The 17861-nt window shown below is 45.4% G+C and overlaps 1 protein-coding gene across 6 annotated transcripts in view; it reads right to left on the reverse strand.

The window, feature by feature from the left end:
* The window catches only part of PNPLA6 (patatin like phospholipase domain containing 6), a 324399-nt gene that overhangs the window by 241736 nt on the left and 64802 nt on the right, over positions 1 to 17861 (reverse strand). For all 6 annotated transcript variants that reach the window (XM_069231657.1, XM_069231658.1, XM_069231659.1 and 3 more), the window contains 4 exons: positions 14956 to 15036; positions 9614 to 9682; positions 7934 to 8021; positions 7360 to 7442 (listed from right to left, as the gene is read on the reverse strand). In XM_069231657.1, coding sequence (XP_069087758.1) covers positions 7360 to 7442; positions 7934 to 8021; positions 9614 to 9682; positions 14956 to 14994 — 279 coding nt within the window. In that variant the 5' untranslated portion in view covers positions 14995 to 15036. The remainder of the gene's footprint in view (positions 1 to 7359; positions 7443 to 7933; positions 8022 to 9613; positions 9683 to 14955; positions 15037 to 17861) is intronic.

A 17861-nucleotide genomic window follows, 5' to 3' on the forward strand; every position in this document is an offset into this window, starting at 1 on the left:
CTATGTTACGTTTCGCTATTCCTGCAGCCAATCTCAACCAAATTTCTTGATTTCTAGGCCATCTCATTTCCTCCGCTATCGCCAGAATCAGCCACCTGGCATCCAGAGGGAGACCTGGGACATTACCTGTGTTATTTTCGACCAATATCCTTTTATAAATGGATACTCCCAGGGGACAGGAAAGAAGGAGCGCTCCCCATCACAGCCCCTTAGGCACAATGGTGTGGAGACACTGCCTATCTTGTGCAACAGCGTCAGTGGGTAGTAGGACTTATGCAATATTTTGAGCTGAACCAGCAGAAGGCGGGCACGTACAGCTATCTCCTGGGAGCTCCTAAGGACTTCCCTATGGCAATTGTCCTTGCTGCTGACATCATTCTCCCACTGAGCCCTCAATCGTCCCATCTAATCAAGTGAGTTATTAGTCAGTTTGAAGTAAACCACTGAGAGCCCTTTCTCAGGTATTTGTCTGGTAAGTACTCTGTCTTCCAAGTGGGAGGCCTCTGGTAATTGCTTATCCGCCTGAATGTGCTTCCTGAGAGTGTGTCCTAGTATTAAGCATCTGAAGTCTTCTGTGGAAGACATATAGAAGACATATGATATTCCTGTTAGAGGTCCTCAATGTGTATTATTCCTTGTTCTCTTCAGACATGACTCAGATGTTCTATACAGATCAACTCCTACCTCAAGAACCCCTTCAGTCCCCTCACTTCTGACCATAGATCACTATGATAAAGGGGGTCATGCCTGTAAGTCCTTCCCCCTCCCCCCACCTCCAGCACACGTAGCCAGTGGCTTCTCTCCAGGCCCGAACCACTGCTTGGGTGTGGCTCGGTAGCTTCCTCTCACTTTTCACATCATTTAATAGAGCCTCGTGCCCACCTCTTCCCATCATGGGCCGACCTGATAAGCTGGGTCATGACAATCCACGAAGGCTCACCTCATTAACTATGAGAAGCTATGAGGCAGAATAATACTTCCAGAGATCAGGGACTGCCAGACCACCCACATACAGTCTTTTCTGCAATTTGGCCAAGGCTATCCCTGATGCACCACCTCTCTACCTTAGATGGCGGGCATCCCGTTTTATGTTCTTGAAAACCACAAGAAGGATCTTATAGAACATATAGAAACTGTGGTAAACTCATAATTTTATATTGAGCAGCTCTGCCCATTAGGGTCAGTGGAGGAATTCCTGAGGATCCTGTGTGATATAAATACCCAGGTGCCAGAATCCCTCAGTGAGAACAATACCGGGGCATCCAAGGGCAAGACCCAGAGAGAGAATATATAAGAGACTTGGAGTGGGTTGAGCAACATAAAGAAAGACATCATTAGCGTGTAGGGAGATCTGCTCCTCACAGCCTCCAGGTGACAGGATCCCCACTACAAGCAGATCTTGACAAATACATGCTGATAATGGCTCGAGTGCTAGAGCAAAAATCATGAGGGAGAGGTGGCAGCCCTAGCATGTACCCCTCCGCAGCCAGAAGCTGCGGGACACCATCCCTTTGACTCTTAAACTCGCCAGGGAAGAGCCATAGAGCAGCCTTACACAGGAGCAAAACCGGAGCCCAGAACCAAATTTCACCAGGGTCTCAAATATGTAATTCCATTCAATGGAATTAAATGCCACCTTGGTATCAAGCGCAGTTAGGGCTGTTTGATCTTCAGCCATGTCTTTCGTTATATGGAGCACTCCGTAGAGGTGTCGGAGATTAAGTCTAGTACTCTGTTTGGGCATAAAGCCTGATTGGTCCGGATGTACCAGTGAGGTAAATGACCTCCCTGAGTCTGGTTGGCAGGACTTTTGCATGGTTTCTTCGCCTCCACATTCAGTAGGGAGATTGGTCTATGGGGACTGCAAGCCAACGAGGGCTTGCCTTCTTTATGAATGACCACTATTGTGGCAGTCCTCTGGTCTTTCAGCAGGCAGTCCATCTCACAGGCCTCCTGGAACATGTCCAGCATTGGTTTAGCCACCACGCTTGCCATTCTTTTGTACATTTCGACTGGCAGGACATTGGGACCTGGCACCTTGCGCAACTGCAGGCCTCACAGGGCACCTACAATCTCATCCTCTGTCAGATCAGTCTCCAATGCCTCCCGGTCCCACATAGTGAGCCTCAGAAGCGAGATATCCATCAGGTCAGCACAATCCTCCCCGGTCACCGATGCTGTTTGGAGCGTAGATACACTCTTAGTATTTGGCAAACGTCTCTACTATAGCAGCGCCGGCAATCTGTGTCTCACCTGCCTTGTCCCTCACCTGGAGCACCAAGGGCATTTCCTGTCCCTTTTTTCTAACCAGGCTAATAGCTTACTGGCTTTTTCTCCGACACCGTATAACTGGCGCTGTAACGCTAATGTAGCCAGGGCTCTCAAGTCGTGCTGGCGCAGTTGTAATCTGCAGCAGGCATCTATTGAATTTGTGGTTCAGGCTTTCTCCTCCAATTCGACTATATCCCTCTCTATTGCACTGGACTCCAGTCTAGCATCCTTCTTTTTTGCCCATATCAGAACCTGGCCCGAATCACAGGTTTGAATGCCTCCCACAGTGTGCTGGCAGGTGACACTGACCCAAAGTTGTCCCTGAAGTAGAGTTCAGCCCCATCCCTCAGCTTGTCTTGTAGTGCCCTTTCACGCAGGAACCAGGTATCCAGCCTGGGAGACAGCATGTAATCTCGTGTCGGGCCCTTCAAGATTACCTCAACGAGGGAGGGGTCGGAGACACCCCTTGCATGGTGAATGGCCGACCTGATCTTAGATGCGTGGACGATTTGCGTAAAAATATTATCTATACGGAAAAAGCAGTTCTGGGCCGCTGATTAGTATGTATAGTGATGTCTCTGAGGATTACTTTCTCTACACAAGTCAATCAGGCCTAGTGCTGTTATAAATTGAGGAGGCAGCGGTCCGTTTCTACCCTCTACCTCTGCTCCCCCTTCCTATCTACCTAGGTGTCCTTGACTGAGTTCATTTTGCTTCCCAATTTTAGGATCCTGGAAGGCATCCCCAACAGCAGGTCTTCTAACTCCGGGACAATCATCCCATGTAGCCTCGGTGGGATGTACAGCGAGCATAGGTTCGGCGTTACGCCTTCCCACATTCCTGTCAGCGACACACATATAGCCCACTAGGATCGTGCCACACCCAATGGGAGGTGAAGGGCACCAATTTCTTGGTAAGAATCCCCAATACCCAAGAATAAGTTGTGTAGCCTGCATGTGCCCTAAGCACATAGCAAAACCTATCTAGTGCTTTGTAGTAATTACCCTAAGATACGTCTCCTGGTGCATCATAGTGCTGGGGCATGGCGTTTCAAGTATTGCAAAACAAGTGTGCGTTTTAACTGCCCAGCCCATTAACATTCCATGACCAAATGGTCAGGTTACGCTCTTTATCATGTGCCATGGACACAGTAGTGGTCAAGGATCAACAGAACCCCCCTCTCTCGGTGTTTCGTCCCTTGTACAGAATCTCCACTGTGAACTCCTCCTGCAATAAGGCTGTTGCAGCATGAAATCTAAAATACAATAAGCAAAACTCATAAAACATTACCCATAAACTCCCCCCTTCCCCACTTCCCTGCAATGTGAGTGTTGAACTACCTAACCCCCCAACTTCCAGATCGCCCAAAAAGTAACATCTTGTATTAAGGGTAGGCAACTGCTGCCTGTCTGCCCGTCAAAATGCAGTTCCCCAGCATTACTATCACATGACTGTACCCATAATAGTTACTTTAGATCAAAGTCAAGAGACCATCTGGTGAAGGTCTCCACACACTCTGCTCACGTGTCCGACGAGGACGGCTGTGGCCACTATTTCCCATTCGATGTGGTGGAGTTCCTTCCACAGTTCCTGCAGGTCTAAATGCTCTCCGCTCTCCAGTTGGTCTCCCACCCATCACTTTCCAGCCCTCTATCCAGTCCCATGCCTCTTCAGGTGTGCAAAAATGCCATGTTTTGCCATTAGTAAGAACTCTTCATGTGGCGGAGAACAACATCACATATTTGACCTCCTTGGCCCTCAGTGCTTTTTTTGCTTTTAGTAAAGTTTTTCCGCTGGCGCTGCACCTGTAAGGTGAGTACAGGAAGAAAAGAATCACTGCGTTGTCCACGTGTAGATCACCATGGGACCTTGCTGCTTGCAAGATAGAATCACGATCCCTATAATTTTTGATAATCGTGATGATTGTGTGCAGGAGGACCCCAGCATTGGAAATGGGCCCATTACCCTGCGTGTCCTCTCAACTGAGAAAAAAATTGGAGTCTCTTTGGTTTGAGCTTGTTAAGGATAAAATTCTCCATGAACAGATTCATGCTTAGGGCTTCTCCTCCCTCTGGTGCCCCCACCACAGTTATATTGTTTCTCCTGGCCATACCTGCTTGGTCCTCCAGCTTGGCTGCCATGACTTCACTTTGTTTGGTTAAGGGCTGCACCTGACTTTTCAGACGTTTTGTTGTGGACAATATCCCATTAATGTTTGTCTCAGCCATGGGCACATTTTCTGAAATGTTATTGAAGTCAGCCCTAAAGAGACTGACGTCCACTGTTGCAGCACCAATTTTTGTCTCTATAGGCGTTATAGAACCCCGTAGTTCCTGAACGCTTGCCATTATGGAGCGCAGGGAGGGTTCACCCTACAGTTAGTGTTCCTCACCAGTGTCTTCGCTCTCTACTCCCTGATTCTGTCTACCCTGGGCAGACATCCTCACCGTATATTTATCAAGAGTGTTGAGTTGCGCTGATTTCTGTATTCGGCCCTTTATCATGTCCCGATCTTGCAGTTATCACTTTTTTATACCGCAACAAAACCTTCCAGTGAAGGAGCCTCTGTCTGTGTTTTAAGAATTACCAATAGGAGCAGCTGCCTGCCACTGCTGGCATCCAGTTGTTGTCACTCCCCAGGGGCAGTAGAAATTACCCTGGGAATGCCCCCCCATGTATGACCCCTATGCAAGGCCCAGTGAACCCCCAGTACAGTTTATAGAGGTGTCCCCCCAGAGGTTGCTCTTTCCTCTGGTATGTGGCTCCAAACAGTGGATGAGAGGTGAGTGGGGGAGAGGAGAGGGGGTCTCTGTCACCAGTGAACACCAATGCCGTTAGGTGATCGTCACTGCCCTCCTCTAATGTTCCACTCTCCATGCATGCCAAGCAGTCAGTCACGCCAGGCCCCTACCGGAGAAGGCATTCCCCCAGGCTGCAGCCGCCACAATCACTGGGGCCTATACAGGCAAGATGAAATACCACATTCCATCTGCTCGTGTGCACCGGCAGGTAGGTAACAGCAGATCGCGGGGGAGAGGCTTCACCTCTCCTTGCAACCTGCCAACCTCACTCCGGCCGGACCACATCACGCTCCAGTGCCAGTATGTGGCCTTCCTCGCAGTGTCATCAGGCCGCCCCAGCCCGCACAGCTCAGCCACCCCGGGTGTCATTTGCTGCTCCTCTCACCTGGGGCCAATCACTAGGGCACACCTTCTGCATGGACTCTGTGTCCCACAGCCTCAAAGGGAGGAGGGTTGTGGCTGGTCTCATGTTTCGCCGGCGGCCTCACCAGTATTCCCAAGTGCCGTCCCCCATGTTTTCTGTCGCCACTCGGGAGGGCCAATGCTGATATCATCACTCAGCGCTGCTCCACCATGTCTCAGTCGCCCTTGTAGCAGTCAGTGGGAGTCAGGGTATGATCTACCCCTTCAAGGTAGCAAGCACAGGCAGGATAATGAACAGATATCGAGGGATTATTAACCAACAAGAATGGAGCTTTTTTAGCCCACGGCCACCTTTGCGTCAAAGAGGGCAAAAGCAGAATGGAGTCCGCTCCGTCAGGGTATCATTTACTTCAGTGCAGTGTGGAAGGTAGGCCCGAGTTGGGTGTTGGCGCCCCTAAGCGAGAGAGGTCGGTGCCCAACCTGACGAACTGAGAATGGCACTATAATGGAAGAAGCGCAAGCGAGAACAATACCGTTGAAATAGGTAAAGTGTGAGAGAGAATCGGAGCAAGTCGAAAGACGGACAGAGACACACGTCCGAACCAAACAGCGGAGAGAAAACAATCTAACAAAGGAGTCGATGCCCATGTGGGATATATCAGAGAGGAGGAGTCACTCGATCCCATGACTCGGAAAAACAACTTGCACCACTCCGGACACAACACAGGATGGCAGGAAATGTGTATCTACAGCCACACATGCCATCAAACAATGTATAGAAGGACTGTGAATGTGCACTTACCTTGGGTGTGCCCCTTGTTCAGAGGTTAACAGAGCATGATGATGTATCATCAAGGTAACTTCTTGTCTCAGGAACAGTTATGAAGAGAGAATTGGCAGAACGCTCAGCAACTTTGCCAGTCAGACACGCTTGCCTTCAAAACTGCATCAAGCATAGTCTAAAGCAACCAGTGTCTTGCTGATGATCAGCAGAGGATGACTTGGCTATGGTGTATGTGTGTGCAATGCAGACACCAAATCCAGGAGGGAACTATGCTAGCCATACCAGAAAAGATAAGAGGAAAAGCACTACAGTCCACTACTGAGGCAACCTAAAAGAGCAACTGAGAGATTGACAGCGAAGCAGTCTTTTATGTAAAAGATGCCCAGCACACATATTTGGTCTCAGGTTTCTTCTCTGCTTTAAACATATAAGCTGTATAAGTTCACCACATCACTATATCCTTTACATGCAATGTGTTAAAACACACTTGTGCCACGGATTTCTGATTTACAAGCCCTCAGATCACCTGCACCATATCGGGGAACAAAACACTTTTTCCCAGCCCAATGGTCGTACATAAACAATCATAAGATAATAAAGGCTTTTAATCCTAAAACAGAGGCAGCATTATTAGTCCAACCTATTAGTGCCAAGTGATGAAAGATAACAAACCACCACCACCAAGCAGCCCTGCTGGGTTTTAGGAACACACATTTATTAGGCAAAAGGAGGCTTGCAAAACAACCCGGTGGTTTCAGAGATGGGGCTCGCTATGAATGTCTACCAGTTGGTTAGAACTACTCAGGCCAACAGTTAACTCATTTTTAATCTCCCATCAGGAAAAAGGGAAAGCACTGGGTGAAAGTGGAAACTGACACTTAGACGGACACAGAGAGCCAATCCCATAGCAGAATCTGACCACCAACAAAATACTGGAATGTGGATGGAGACATGTGAGAGACTTTTACACACAACAGTCATTTATAACAGAACTAGATCAGTATTTTGGGCACATATCTACTTCTCCTACACATGACAGGTCTGCTAACTAAGAATAGGATAGGACACACGTTAGCAAGGTGGCATACTCAGTTTGGCACTAGAAATAAAAACTGCAACCTTCTTCCACTTCCATGATACCTTTCTCATGATCTTTCGGCCATAGAACAGTACTTTGTCACGTTTCCGGAATCTGTATTTTGGTGCATCTTGGGGCTGCACTTCTACGAGCAAAGACAACAGAGAAAGCAAGAACAGTAATGTAAGATACCATCAATACTAAAACCCACAAAACAGATCACAGCAGAATATAAACCGTGAGCTATGACAGGAAAAAAAGCTGTCCTGTATGTGTGTGTAGTTGGAGGAGTGGCGGGGTTGGGCAGGGGAAGACGATGGGGAGTAAGGCCAAGGCAGGAAGCTGTGGGTAAGAACATTAGCTGAAAACCATCCCATAATCACAAATCTGTGAAACCTTTGTGCTTAGTTAACATTGGAAAACACACCTGAAATTGAATATTGTACATTTATTTTGCACATCTTCCAACTCTCAAAATAGCCAACATCTAAATAAAAAACAACCCTCCTGACACACTTGTAGCTCCAGGGCGGAAATTAGAGATTTCTATCCATTCTGCACAAGCTTCTTTACCATTTATGGGTGCTGCTGTACAACAAGAAGAGAAGTACTAACAGGTGAATAGCTAAGACTTACTTGTGAGACGCAACCGTCTAACTGCCACTAGGATTAATGCTGCTACGAGAACTACCAAGATTCCTACTCCAAGCAAGATCCCCAGCATCTGGAATGAGAGAACGAGATTTGCAGACACAATTTGGAAAAGTGGATATGCATGCTGCAATGCAGTGGTTATACGAAAAGGAAACTACATAAAGATATGCACCTCAAGTTGTTCTCACAACAAAAAAGTCTCCCAGCCTTGACCAACAAACCCTACCAGGTCAATAAGAAACTCATCTTCCAAAACCACCATTCCTTGTCCCTATAGTTCCTATTCGATTGTAGATTTACGAATCCACCAGCAGTGTACACAGCTATCTGCATCTGTCCTAGTTATCTAGCCTTCATCACAGCGTTTGTATGCCTGTTCTGTACTGGATCTTTCTGCACCAGAGAACAGCAGTTTCTGCATGTTTGCCATCTCAAGCAGTAGACACCATTTTTGTTGAAATTCTAGCTAGCAATTTTTAACTACCAGTGAATGTTATAATTTTTGTATGTCACCACAAGCAGATACCAGTGTCTATGCCTGTTCATAGCCATTATCACTGACTAACAGTAGACCTCAGTCTTTGTGTCTGTTCAAGAATTATGTCTTTCACTCACCAAAGTAGAAGGCACCAAAGTATGTATCTATTCATCATGTTCAATTGTTGATCTTTGGTACTGCTGCTGTATCTGTCGCTGAACATTCATCGTCATGTTCATCATTAACGTTTCCAGTGTCCTTTTCCATATACAATCTGCTGAGAGGCCTCTGTAACTCACTTTCTCTCTCTCTCTCTCTCCAGAGCTCCATCTCTCATCCTACAGCTTCTGGTCTCTTCGTTCTCCACACCTGGTGTAAGATGCCTCTCTGGTCTCTTGCTCTCTACACACCAGCTTATTTGTGCCCTATCAATGCACTATATGCACATAGGAAACTCCCATGCCTGTTCCATTGTCTAGCCTTCCTCACCACAGCTCCTGTGTATTGGCCATTTTCCACCTAAAAGACCAATTCCAACCCTCTTTGCTGCTATCTCACTATTCTGCTCTCAGCACCTATCCTTGAAACCCACCTTTCTGCTTCTCTACCTAAATCATGTTCCAACGTGTGCCTCCACATGCTGACTAATCCTGTTGGGAGAATGTGCTCTCTTCTCCCTCGGTCTTAAGTTCCAGCTCTTCCTCTCTCTCGCTCTCTCTAAGGTACATGACAGGAACTTCTGTCTCTTTCCCACTCCTGATGTTCCCACAAATTCTGTATCAGTTTCTGCCACACCACTCTTGCTATTCATCAGATTTCTCAACCTTTGGCCTATTCTTAAAGTTATTCTTAACTGTGTCTCCTGATTGCAGGACACATGTTTCTAAAGCTCAGATCTCCTCAATCTCATTTCATAGACCCTGCTCTACTGGGCTTTCTCACCCGTAGCTCCTACTCCAAAGCCTCTTCTTCGTCAAACGCCTGTTCTCCCTTCTCACTCTAGTTTTCCTTACATTGTTACTAAAGGTTATCTGTTTCATTACTCATCCTTCTTCATCCTACCTCTCCAATCATAGAAACACACTCCCTATATTGTCCTGCAGCCAAGGTCCTTGCATGGTCACCTTATCCTCTTTACATCCTATATAACCTTTATGGTTAGCCGCCAAGATATCAACACTCACCATACTGGTCTGCTGCTGGTCTTCAAACAGTGACTTGATACTAGGTAACACAGCTGCTAATGCAACGTCCTACAGTTAGGAAAGAAAATGGGAAGTTAGCGTTCCGTAGGCAGTGGAGAAAATCATCTCACCTGAGTTTTAAAGAGCATCTGCACACCGTTGTGTCTTGCAAGTTTACTCACTGCTCATAAAAGATGGCAGGTGATAGAAACTGACATCAATGAATGCCTAACACATTGCCCAGCAGTGCCTGCCAAAACTCACCAAACACTGCCAATGCTTAATAAAATTCCCCACACAGTTGCCTGATGTGTAAGCAGCCACCAGATAATGTCCTCAGTTGCCTACCAAGTTTAACACCCTGCTGTCCACCAAGTGATACTACACATCTCCTCAAATTCTACCAAGTTGTCGCCACCACACTGGCCATCAGTGTTTACATCGCCCCTTACTGATCACAAATGCCTACCAAATGAACCCCGGCTGTGCTTATGTTTTGCTTCACTAATGACTGAGCTGAAACACTCTTGCACTGACAAAAAACTCTGGAATGCACTTCTTAGTCCAAAGAAGACATTTATTATTTCACTACGCAAGGTTTCTAAAAAGACATTGGCATGCTGAAAGCGCATGTTTAAAAATGGTCACAGCAATAAAATGAAAACAAGTACAAATGATCCTCCACTGCAATATACACAGCAAATATATGTATCTATTATAATATAATGCAAAGCAAATAATGAATGAAAAAATAAGCATCACCATGAGGCTAGAGCACAACTGCTTCATCTCCCTCCTATTCAGCATCAGATCGTCAGATCCCTGAATCGATCGAGGAGAGAGAGATCAATTATCCTCACGGGAAGTATGACACCCCCCAGCGTCCTGGGCATATCTGAGGTTTGAATCACTCTCAGTCCCCGGTCCATCTGGTTTCGGCCTCTTACACTTTGAACAAACAAGAGACTAATATTCTAGAACCTCCCTCTCAATGCAGAAGTTTATTATTCAAAAAAATATGATTGGTTTAGGCCAGCATTGAAAATAACACGTCGGGACTTGGCCACAATCCCAAGGTGCCACTTCAAAACAAGACCATTCCCTGCCGTCTCAGTACATTCTTATCAGCCTAAGCCCTTGGTAGGAAAGAACAGGAAAAATAAAAACATGAGCACAGTGTACAACGTGAACAACTACTTGTAGCTTTTAATGTGGCGGTGGCTAATGTTAAAATAAAGTCAATAGGCAAAATTAAGCTTGTCATCACTAATGTGACGGTGTGCTGCTAGGCTAAGTGCAACATGGAGTCAGTGATCAAAACTCACACATTACAGCTTACCAAAATACTTGCACCTTCACCTATATGGACCAGGCCCAATTTTACTTTTTCAATCCATGAAATCTATTTTCACCATACGGAAAAACCTCAGATTTCATACCTGGTAGGGATGATACTGGGAGGTGAATTTTACGGACACTGCAGGGAAAGATGAGTGAGTGGACCTACAAAGTGCAACCCCATATATTGTCACAGTTCTTGAAGCTACATGTTCAACTTTGCGGTCCAATGTTTTAATAAGTAGCAGTGGCTTTGATACCGCTGTTAAGTCTGTTTCTGAACAATTTGAATTTTGACAGCTAGGGGTACTGAGGCACTGGAAAATAAACAGTTTGCCCAGTATTCACAAACATTTTGGTCAAACGGGGAAACTAGGTTAAAACCCAATGTCTCCACTTAACACAGTCTCAAACATTATCCCTTGACCATACCTAGTTTCACTATCATTTAGTATTCTATTGACATACAGAATTAGTGCAGCGATATACTTCCATAGAGCACTCAAGCTATAGGCAACAAAGTCTGATTTCGTTGAATTGCTGACTGTCAGGATTTCACTGTCATCAATAATTTTAAAAAAAAACTTTCATGAAAAAGACAAGAAAAAGAAAGCAAAGCCAATAGGTCTCGCCTTTGAAATAGCTATCGGCTGTGCCAATGTGCTTCAGCCATGTTGTACACCAGTGTGGCTGCTGTTCAGCAAGGCTAAACGTTAGTGGCATAAAGGAGAGTCATGTGGAGTGTCGCAAAGTGGAATGGTAAACAGTGGAGTAGAGTGCTGTAGAGTGGCGTAGCAGAATGTGACATGTATTGGAGCGGCATAGTGTGGAGTTGCGTAGAGTGGCGTAGAGTAGATTGGTGAAGAGTGCATTGGCGTAGAGTGTTGCAGAGTTCAGTGGCATAGAACGCAGTGGCACTGAGAGCAGTGGCGTTGAATTTAGCGGTACACAATGCAGCGTGTAGAATGCAGTGCCGTAGATGAGAGTGGTGAATAGTAGAGTGCAGTGGTGCAGACTGCAGTGGCACAGAGTAGAGCAGCGCACAGTGGAGTGACGTAGAGATGAGTGATGCAGAGAGCAGTGGTATAGAGTGAAGTGGCATAGAGTGGTACAGAGTAGAGTAGCATAGAGTGGTGCAAAGTAGAGTATAGCCATAGAGTGCAGTGACATGGAGCGCAGTGGCGCAGAGTGGAGTAGAGTGTAGTAGTGCAAAGTAGATTGCTGTAGAGTTCAGTGATGGAGAGTGTAATGTTGCAGAGTAGAGTGAAGTGGTGTAGAGCGGCGTAGAGCAGTGGCGTAGAGTTCAGTGAAGCAGAGTTGAGTGCAGTGACAGAGTGCAGTTATGTAGAGTGCATCAGCGTAAAGTACAGTGGTAAAGAGTAGAGTGGAGCAGAGTGGAGTGGTGCAGAGTGGAGTAGAGTATCGTAGAGTGCACTAGCACAGAGCAGATTGTTTCAGAGCACAATTAAGTGGCGTAGAGTTGAGTGGTGCAGGATAGAGTGCAGTTGTGTAGAGTGGCATGGAGTGTAACGGCGTAGAGTAAAAAGATGTAGAGTGCATTGGCATACAGTGCAGTGGTGCACAGTAGATTAGAGTGGCGTACAGTGGACTGGGGTAAAGTGCAGGGGCATAGAATTAAGTATTACAGAGTAAAGTGCAATGGCAAAGAGTGTACTGGCATAGGGTGCAGTGGCAGAGTGCAGTGTTGCAGGGCGCATAGAGTAGATTGTGTAGAGTGTGGTTACGCAGAGTAGACTGGTGTGACCTACTGGAAAGATGTAGAGTGAAATGGCGAAGAGTGCAGTGGTGTAGAGTATTGTGGAGAAGAGTGCACTGGCATAGAGTAGAGTGGTAAAGGGTAGAGTAAATGCATAGCATGAAGTGGCATACAGTGTAGTGGAGAGTGCTGTGAGGTGGAGTGGTGTAACGTAGAGTGGTGCAGAGTAGAGTGCAGTGGTGTGGAGTGGAGTGATGCAGAGAAGTGTGGATTGGCATAGAGCTGAGTATGTATGATATGGTAGCACACTGACATTACAGACAACACATTTTCAACTGAAATGCCCATTACATTTGTACAAACATACAGTCTGACTAATAAAACTATACAGTGCCCAAACGAAAATGTGTGGAAATTGTATCACTTAGCGTAATGATTTGTTTTCATTATTTAAAGTATTTGTTTCCAACACACTTCAGAAATAACAAAAAATGTGTTTCAATTGTGTTCCTAATTCTGATATATTTGGAAATACACTGTTCACTTAAATGTTGTCATGTGCTAAAAAAAAGCTTTCCTATCCCCAGTATCCAGCAAGATTTTCACATAATTCCTCTCACTTGAAGTCAGAGAAAGGAAAGTAAAGTAAACAAGCACCCTCAGAGGACAGCGCCTGACATTTGACTTCAGTCTTTGAATGCACAGCAAATGTGACAAGATGAGAACAAGATTTAAAGGCCTGTTTACAGAAAGGGAGTTTGAGGGAGAATACAGTAAACACGGTTTAGGCAACAAGAGGGATGAACTGAACCTAGAGAGCCTAAATCAAAGAAAGCCAGCAAATACAAATCCAGAAATTGTGAGTTAAAAAACCACAAAGCCAATGGCAATCAACTGGAAGAATGCATTCCTAGGTCAGCTTTCTGAAAGTCCCCAAGAAGTCTTTAGCAAACCAGACAACTGCGCTGTCTCGTAGGCTACGACCTAAAAATGTGTAAGTACACTCACATTTTTTCCTAGTAAGTAACACATTCTACAGAATGCTGTTGAGACACCCAAAGACATTTACCACTCATAGGTGCAATCTTTGCACCCGCAAAACACATTGAGAAATTGGGAAAATTAGCCATACAAGACCAACATGCAAAAATGCAAAAAGAAGAGATTCTGAAAGCAGAACAGCAAACACGTGAAACTTTCTTTGAGGTTCCTTGAGGCATCATCCTCACAAAAATGCTCTTCCCAGACCCACATAACACTTAACTCCATAAGGCCCCCGCGCTGCATTCCCACAAGCTTCATCAGAGAGATATGCTGATGAAAACCGGCTCTTGGGGCCCATTTCCACTATACAATTGGACCACTCTTTCTTTGAGACCACAAAATGCTGGATCTTGCTTAAATGAAAGAGAAATGATACATCTTGTTTTACAAGGAGAGCACTTGCTAATGTTTACCACATGTAATGGGGTAATTCTAACAAGCTGTATGTATTCTTTTTAGATATTAATTTAAATTGGGTTTCTCAACCTCTACTAGACTGCTCTTCAACGTATATCGTAAGTAAATATTTCTTGTTGAAAAAACTCGGTGTATAACAAGAATGGTTCCACTACTTCTGCACCCTTCTGCATTCTAGGTAGCCAACAGGACAGGACACCTGAAAGCCATATTACAAATCAAAATTTTGGATTATAGCAGCATGACACCCAGGAGGAATGTATGTCTACAGATAATTGCCTTTATGGAAATAACATCCACCTACATCTATTATATGTAAATCAATGTTATGTGGCTCTCCTGAAATTCTGGCACAATTCTGACCCTTCCAGATTTACTTTGGATAGGGCTGATCTAAAGGATTTTGTAGCTCCCTCTAAGGCCAACTGCCCGAATTTTGCTCATCTCCTTTTACATGACTGGGATCACCCCCATGATTACGGAACATCGCTGCCTCTTTCACAGACTGAAGGATTAACACCTTCTCCCTGCCTTGAATCTCTTACAGTGGTTCATGGCATATACTCCTACTCTGGCGCATCTTAGTTTGATTAAGATCATATATACCACTGATACCACCAGCCTTTCCCATTCCTTACAGAGACTCAATGCATACAAACCTGCCCTGCCATCACTTAGATAAGATTCGGACTATGCATCCCCACCACCCTCCAGGCATAAATGTTCTCAAAGCCTTACAGCTGTGCATTGCATGCATACTTGCCATGGCATCCCAAGATCAGACTGAATTTGAGCACCATATGCCCAAAGTCCATAGGATACATACTTGTTCTGGACTCTCTTGTTCCGATTCGATCTGCCCCATGTCTGAGATCTTGTTTTCAGCACCGTTGTCCTGCTACACACCCTATGGAAAAAAACAGGTAATGGCCTTTTCACTCAGGGCATCAAACAAGCATCTTTTTATCAGGGTACAGGACGTTGGTAAATAAAGTAGGCACAGAGAAAACAATGTTACCCATACTTGTTAACTGTTTAGCTTAATTGCACTATTCATGAATACAATGCAGAAGGAGCAGGAAGTGCATCTCAGCCAAACCAGGCCTGCTTATCTACACTAAATACTACAGGTTTGTAGGCTTATAGGTTTACAGGTAATAAGGTTATTAGTTGTGAATGATGTGGGTCCTGCACAAGAAATACATCCACAATCGTCTTTTTACTGGCACCCAAGCACCCCATTGTAGCACCTGACTCTCTCAAGGTAGCGAAGAAGAGCAGGCCTACTCAGGGCAGGTGGTGTGGACTAGTAATCTCAATTCGCTCGCTTACAACAACAGCACTCAAATAATTTTTGGATCAGTGCCTCTTCTTTTTTAAAAAAATTTACTTTTAACAAACGCACACAAACACACACACACAAAAATTAAATACTAAGAATTAAGTGACATATATAAATCAGGTAGATGGAAATGCGTTTGGTGGCACCTACCAAATTTCACTTGTAATGGGTTCTGAATACCACAATCACAATACACCTCACCTACACCAGATGTAACAGCACACCATAAGGGGTTGTCATTATATATAAGAAGGCCTACTAGCTTTGTCATGGAGTCACACACATTAATAAAGTCAGCCACACCATATGACAAACCATGATATCACCATTAAAACCAATGGGGACAATAAACAGATTCACATGTATTCATTATAAACCCAGGCACTGCAGGACACATCATTATGATTGGCAATCAAGTATTTCAAATAAAGAATTGCAATCAAAGCAACTATAAACACACACCATCTTCAGGCTGCAGAAAGCAACCATAGGACCAACTACAAGGGGAACTCCACACTTCAGAGTCGGAGAGGAAAATCTTCCGCTCCTGGGTGTACTTGAAATAGTGATTAACTTCTCCTGGGGTCATGTTCTGTAGGGCCCACGAGATATAGGGCCCGTTTTCTAAAAAAATTCCTGGGGTTGCTGCACATCCTGGAAGCGCTAGATTGATAGCTCAATGCCACTCAAGGCAGCAGCCTGGTTTTTATCTGTGTCCTAGGGGATGGGGTCCTCTAGACACTGATCATGGCATTGGTTCTGGCAGATGGGATCCTAGGGTCCAAAAGTGGCTGGGGGTGGGACGTGTGTGTGTGTGTGTCTGGTAGTAGGTCATGCACCCCCCTTTTCTTATGATGAATAAAATTACATTGTACTGACCCATGGGCCCGCGTCTACCCAGAGATTTTGAAGAGGGTGATCAGGCGGAGTTCTAAGCTCTCTGCTGCTTGTTTTCTCTTGTTTAAAAAAGGGAAAATCTTTGCAGTAGCATAACTCTGGTCCCAATGAGCCGATTTTTCCTATTTTAGTTGGTTTTGCTCCTAGTGGCAAACTCTAGCCACCAAGAGCATTCTGATCAGGCCTCCTGGCCTCTAAAGGGTGAGTTCTGCAAGGAACCAGATTTTTCTGTCTCTGTGTGCCAACCATCTCCTCTACCTGGCTCCTGGTGCGCCTCTTCAGCTGGTGAGGCATCTTACACAGCCCTTCACAACCAGCTAGAATAGCATCCTCCTTGCTGCAGTCCCCAGGCTTTACAGCCTCCCAGTTATCTTGCAGAGTACCTCTGTGGAGCCAGTGGAGTCTAGGTCTTTCCTCCAACTGGTTCTTAGGGCGCATAAAGGTGTGAACATCACTGGAACTGAAGATACTCATCCTAGACCTGGGGTCAGCTGAAGTCAAAGACTTTAGTCTATACCTGCAGGGCATCAGGTGGCTTCCCCTTTCAGATGGGCAACCTTTCCCCCGTTGCTGCATCACAGGCAGATGATCTTCTCAACTGTCTCTTCTTTGTGCAGGGGTTTTTAAGTGGGTGTGTAAAGTTCTAGATGCCAAGTCCCCGTGGCCAATCCTACGATGCCATGTCACCTTATCACCTCTTTCCCAACCCTCCTGCACAACATTCTGGAACAATCCAACATGGGGACTTCAAGTTTTCTCTAGAAAGAGATCCTCTAAAAGCCTCAGCTCTCCCTACAGCTGCCATCACTGCCGGTCCACTTCCCACTAAAACTTTAAAGGCGAGTCACTACTGTGTTTGCTCCAAAGGTCCAGCCCCCCTCCCCCTCCTCTGTTCTAGTGGGCTGTGGTAGACTAGGTGCAGTGTGACAATCCAACTATCAGATGCAGATTTCTTCCCTATCACTTTCCTCTCCCAGGAATTGGGTCAATCACTTCCTCTTTTTGTGTGGGGAGGCATTTGATGCCTCTGTTCCAAAACCTTGGAAGCAAAGTATTTAAGCTGGCCCCGTGGAGAGGAGGCAAAGGCCTGGGCTCTGATTATTAGATAAAAATTATAAATCCTGAAGTCCAATAAGATGTGAATTTGGTGTGTTGGGAACTGTAAATTCAAACTCTGCCTTCATGTTCTACCTCAATTTAATACTATACTGGACCCTGTAGGCCTACATTAAGCAAAACTATATTTTGGGGCTGATTTCACCAATAGCTGTGATAATACAATGAAAGGACTACAGATTTTCCAATAAGTACTGCTGACCTACATACGAAAGCGCACTAATATTAAAAGGCCTACTCCAGTTCAGCATCAATCATTGCCATAATGCTTCTGAGACAGATCACCTGTGTGCAGATACTGGTCTGCACCTGATGATACTCTCACACGTGCAGCCCATATAGGTGCGCACAAAACATTTGCACAAGGGTTCATGTAT

This window comes from Pleurodeles waltl, chromosome 4_2, assembly GCF_031143425.1.
Source record: "Pleurodeles waltl isolate 20211129_DDA chromosome 4_2, aPleWal1.hap1.20221129, whole genome shotgun sequence".
Lineage (NCBI taxonomy): Eukaryota > Metazoa > Chordata > Amphibia > Caudata > Salamandridae > Pleurodeles > Pleurodeles waltl.